This window comes from Thalassophryne amazonica, chromosome 6 (genome assembly GCF_902500255.1).
Source record: "Thalassophryne amazonica chromosome 6, fThaAma1.1, whole genome shotgun sequence".
In the NCBI taxonomy this organism is placed as follows: domain Eukaryota; kingdom Metazoa; phylum Chordata; class Actinopteri; order Batrachoidiformes; family Batrachoididae; genus Thalassophryne; species Thalassophryne amazonica.
The window spans coordinates 91585369-91590753 of NC_047108.1; the positions used below are offsets into that span (position 1 = coordinate 91585369).

Sequence of the window (5385 nt, forward strand, 5' to 3'; positions counted from 1 at the left end):
AATAGACAAAGCACATATAAAGGAGCAACCACTGCTTCCTCTTGTTTTTCTTCAAGTCTTTCAGCCATGCTGCAAAATGTTAAAGACTGGAGTACGTATGTCTGTTTCGGGCTTCTGTATCAACATAGTGCTGCAACACAGCAGCCACTTTGCTCACATATAGGCAATGAGTGAGAATGTCACCTCACGGTTCAATCATGAGTCACAGGGCTGCAATTTGTAAAATAATTTCTGAAGCATCTCAGTGCAAATTTTTTAAGTACAGGATTTGTTTCTCATTGTGTGACTACTTGGGCATTTTCAAAGTGTTTGTAATGATCCATAATGAATTTATGTTATTCTTTAACAGCAATAAAAGGTCTGAAAAAGACCTTGAACTGAAGATACATCAGTGGTGAACCTCTAGGTTTTTGAACATGCAACACATGCTGATGTCTGATAGGCGCTGGGGTGCATTTGGGAGCAAAATTCTGTCAAGTTCAGTTGACAGTGAGTGAAAAAATAAGATTGTGGCCAAATGTTTGATAAAATGTTAGTATTCATACCTCCCACAGATGCACTTGGAACAATAGACTGATCGCGTATGTAGGTATTGTCATTTTGCAGCTAATTATATATCTCACAAGGAAATATGGTCAAAATTTTTAAAGACTTGTTTCTATTAACGTCACTCTTTCGCCTTTTACAACAGGATGCTTTTTGTGTGTGACATGAATACAAAGATCTGGTACAATATTTGAGCATACTCTTTGAGGAATGCATATAAAAATAAACAGCAGAATGAGAATATCTGTCAGTCACTTTTACAATTTATAAGATGTCAACTTATAATCGGTAATGCACAAAAATTAAGCACTTAACCTTACACATTATTAAACATGACAGAAAATGACCTTTTTTTCCCTCTTTGAAACATGTCACCTATTTCAAAAAATAGACAAATATGACACACGTTCATTTCTACATGTTCAACTTTATGTCAGGTAACGTCAGTACAGCACATCATATAACATACTGACTGCTCATGGTGTGATACAATTTTAGTTGAAAAACCAACTGCGGCAGCAGAGGGAGGTTGCTCTATTGGAGGGGTGTCAATGAAGTTTGAAGAGGACTATCTGAGACAGTAGAATACCACTTGAGGTACTGGTACACTTGTTCTCATCTTGTGTACGCCCATTTCCTTTTAATAGCACTTAAGAGTTTTGCAGAGCGAACAGTGTGCACAGTGCTTTCCCACATTAAAATGAAAATCGTGGTGAAGATTTCAGGCATTGAACCATAAATGACGGCCGTCATACTCAGCAGATAAGACATTTGGATTCTTAGCCCTTTATGAAAGAGAATATCAGTTTGCTTTCACTGGAGCCTTCAACGTGCTTAAGGAGCGTAATACCAGATTAGAGACACAGCCAGCACTCTGTCACCGTTTTGGTTTTATGTTTTGAAGTAAAAACTTTATTCAGATATAACCAGAACTTGACAGTAGTTAGATGCTTCTTAAATTCCACAGTGCTTAAATAAAACATTTAAATTGCCAATACTACAATAATAGTTGTGATAGGAAACAAATGCATTGCATATTTTCAAAACGCATACTAAAAGAAATGTCAGTATGCTAAGACGAAAGGCCCCCCCTCCCCCATTTAAACTACCACCTGATGGGTTTGCCTCCTGCTCTTATTTCTTCCTGCAGGTAGCCATCGTACAGCGCTCTGAGGTGAAGGATAAGCTCCTCTGTGTTGTGCCCTGTGAGAGCCGACACAGGGACAACCCTTTCACTGACGTGGCTCTTTAGAGTCTCTAGATTCTCCCGAGCCTCGGGTAGGTCTATTTTATTGGCTATGATGGCCTGAGGCCGCTGGGACAGCCCAGGCTCATACTGGTCTAACTCAAAGCGTAGCTGTTGAAGCTGAGTCCAGGGTTCTGGAGTTGCCAAGTCCAAAACAAACAGGAGGAAGCGACAGCGCTCTATGTGCCGTAGGAAAGCGATCCCCAGGCCTCGATTCAAATGGGCTCCTTGGATGATCCCTGGGATGTCGGCAACTACACAAAGCAAGGACATATAAGAAAACAAATGACACAAACACTAAATTTTGTCTTGTGCAAATAGTTAACGAATGTTCTTACAAAATTCTTGTGCATCATAGCAGAACCGCTAAAAACTACCTGCAATTTGCTCGTGATCCCTGTAATTGATGACTCCAACATGAGGGTTGAGGGTTGTAAAAGGATAAGCAGCTACAGCAGGCCTTGCATTGGAGATAGCTCTCAATAAGGATGATTTCCCAGCATTTGGAAACCCAACCTTAAGTGAATAAGCAAAAAATGAAAAATAAAATATACCGGCAGAGTTAAACTACAAAATATAACAGTAATTTTATTTACAGAGCCATTTTTGCACCTCACCAGTCCAGCATGAGCCATAGTACGCAGCTCCAGCTGCAGAACTCTCTCCTGGCCTGGGATTCCTGGGGTGGCCGTCACTGGTGCACGGTTCTCATTAGACAGAAAGAATCTATTCCCCTTACCCCCAGCCCCCCCAAACACAGCCAGATACTCCTGGCCATGCTCGGATAGATCTACTACTGTTCTTCCCTGCTCCTTCACCACGGTGCCTAAAGGTACCTTTACCAAAGAAAAAACAACAGCAACACAGTTAAGTGGGAGATACACAACAGTGTCTAGGTTACCTGCCATCTATCACCAAATGTACAAACTTACAGAGATAAAAGTTGTGCTGCCATTTTTTCCATAACAGTTCTTGCTACCTCCAGATTCCCCATCCTGTCCTCTATAAAGTGCAGCCACTTTTGCCAGTGATTTAACAAACCGGTCAGCTGAGGTGGAGAGAAGAGGAAATGCCCATTTTTTGATCACTTTTCTGACTTTTCGTCAAGTTAACTACATATTTCATTATGCTTTTATGTTTCAGTGATTTTCTTTTCATAACTCATCTTCAACCTGCACCTTGTCTGTCAGTGAGAATCCTCATTTTAGTTTGTAATTTTTGTGTTTTTGCAATCCCATTTTTAGTAAATTGGATTACAAACACATGAAGCTGGCAGTCACTCCATGTGCCACAGTTTCTTGTGAGATTTGAAATTTGGGGGAGGTGATGGTCTAGTGGTTAAGGCGTTGGGCTTGAGACCAGAAGATCCTCAGTTCAAATCCCCGCCTGACTGACTGGAAAGTCACTAAGGGCCCTTGTGCAAGGTCTTTAATCCCCTATTGCTCCCGGTGTGTAGTGAGCACCTTTTATGGCAGCACCCTCACATCGGGGTGAATGTGAGGCATTATTTGTGAAGCACTTTCAGCGTCTGATGCAGATTGAAAAGCACTATATAAATGCAGTCCATTTATTTGAAACCTCAATATAGTGAATTGATTGCCAGTGTTGCCGGCCCTAAAAATCGTCCACCTTTTGCATCTGCGCATGCGTCATTTCGTACCACAGCAGCACGTCTGAGATGGAGTCTCTTCATCCAAAGCAATCAAATGGATTAATGAGATTATTAACCATCAGATGACAATGGTAAACCCTCTTAAATCATTCTAAAGTCAGTTTTAAGTAGAAATGAGGCAGTTTTAAGCAGAAATGAGGTGAAAGTCCGTGACAATTTAAAATGTGAACCCATCAGCTAGCAGCGGCGCTCTGATCGCTTCCACGCCTTTTATGATGAAATACAGTGGTCCCTCGCTATAACATCGTTCACCTTTCGCGGCCTCGCAGTTTCGCGAATTTTTTTAGTCCAATTTTGCATGCTTTTGTTTTTTTTTTTACAGCCCATTGTGTTCTGCGTCCTCATCAAGCAGGCCGGTCGCGGCACCGCGAAGGGAGAGTACGCGCATTGTGTTCTGCGTGTCTGTTTATAAGAATCTTCTCGCCCAAAAGAAAAAAAGAGTGCCAACAACTACCCATAACTGTGTTCTTCACTCTGAAAAAGACACCTGCACCGAGGTGTGACTCAGTGGGAAAAAAGGGCGGCAGCGGCGCCAGGACGAAGAGGCGCGATAAGAGGAACTGTGAAATACTGGTCAGTCACTATTAATAATTTCTTATGTGTCCAACTTCGTAGGTTGATCGTTAAAATTAAATTTGTTAGTTCTAAAAGCCATCATAATTATTTGTAGGAAAACGTTCTATTTTTATTTCTCAAAAAAATGTTTGGGCCTGAAAACAGGTTGGTCTTATTTTTCTACTAAGATTTGAACTTTGAGAGTGTTTACACACGAGAGAAAAGTGAGAAAATGTTAATACCTGTTTGAGAAAAGTGTATAAAGTGTGTAGTGGGGGTTTTACAACCTTAAAACGTCTATAATAATTGTAAAAAATAACGCTGACTACTTCGCGGATTTCGCTTATTGCAGGTTATTTTTAGAACGTAACTCTGCGATAAACGAGGGACCACTATAATGCTGAATTTATGTGGAATTAACTGTTGTACTAAAGCTTCAGATATCTGTCGCTGAGATAGATGATGACTGGTGTGCAGTTTGAAGCAGAAATGAGGTGTTAATCCGTGAACTGCGGCACTGGGGGGACCAAATTTTAGGGGGACCGTTCAGGCTGCGACACCGGCTACGGAGAGTGTTGCTTTCCGTAGCCATTTAATGGCTACAGTCTCGACCAATTTAAAAACCTGCATCACTATACTATTCATGGCTCAGTGTTCGCTGGATTGACCACATACCCTTGATGATGACGCTTCCTCCGTCACCCCCATTTCCTCCGTCCGGTCCTCCCCACTCTTTCCTGGGCTCACTGTGGAAAGTACAGGCCCCATCACCACCTGAACCAGCCATCATCTTCACTGTGCGGTGATCCACAAAGTACCTGGTCTGAGGGGCCACATGAAGGAGTAAGTACACAGAAGCCTGATTCAGGCTTTTCATTAACATCATCACAATCTCTGCTGAAAGACATACCAGCTTCTTCTCAGACAGCTCCCTCTTCTTAGGGTGTCCTCTGGCTTTGGCACACACTGTGCAGGACGTGCTGAATCCTCTGACTCCATTAATAACTCCAACGTGCCTGAAAAAGCTCGACAGTTTCCTTTTCCCGTGACAAAATACATATTGTAAAAGTACATCTGGGGGAAATCTCCATACGGTTTTAACGCTCAGCAATGCAGTCAGCATGACAGCAGATAACATTACTGTAAAACTTAGCTAAATCAGCAGCGTCACAACAGATCAAATCTTGACCCCAGGAACATGGTGTTACGACCAACTACTGAGCGAAACAACATTCCGTCATTAACCACCACGTAACGCCAAACAGAATCTCAGTTCAACACAAATATTTACTGTAAAACTCACAAGACTTGAAATGAAACGACCCAAGCTGCTAATGCACGTCTTCTTCGTGGCATTTTGAGGAAA

General features: G+C 41.9%; 1 protein-coding gene across 1 annotated transcript; it reads right to left on the reverse strand.

Annotated features, from left to right (window-relative positions):
• Nucleotides 1-953: 953 nt before the first annotated feature.
• Nucleotides 954-5385, reverse strand: mtg2 (mitochondrial ribosome-associated GTPase 2). The gene is made up of 6 exons (XM_034172798.1): nt 4930-5385; nt 4695-4842; nt 2725-2840; nt 2410-2628; nt 2170-2308; nt 954-2046 (listed from the first exon to the last, which is right to left on the reverse strand). The coding sequence occupies exons 1-6, from the start codon at nt 5155-5157 to the stop codon at nt 1652-1654; spliced, it is 1245 nt and encodes a 414-aa protein (XP_034028689.1). The 5' UTR covers nt 5158-5385; the 3' UTR covers nt 954-1651.

Coding starts and splice junctions, on each gene's coding strand:
- mtg2 (XM_034172798.1), bottom strand. CDS start 5,157: ATGTTATCTGCTGTCATGCTGACTGCATTGCTGAGCGTTAAAACCGTA. Junction 2,629..2,724: donor GCAGCACAACTTTTATCTCT/GTAAGTTTGTAC, acceptor TCTTTGGTAAAG/GTACCTTTAGGCACCGTGGT. Junction 2,309..2,409: donor CTATGGCTCATGCTGGACTG/GTGAGGTGCAAA, acceptor TATTCACTTAAG/GTTGGGTTTCCAAATGCTGG.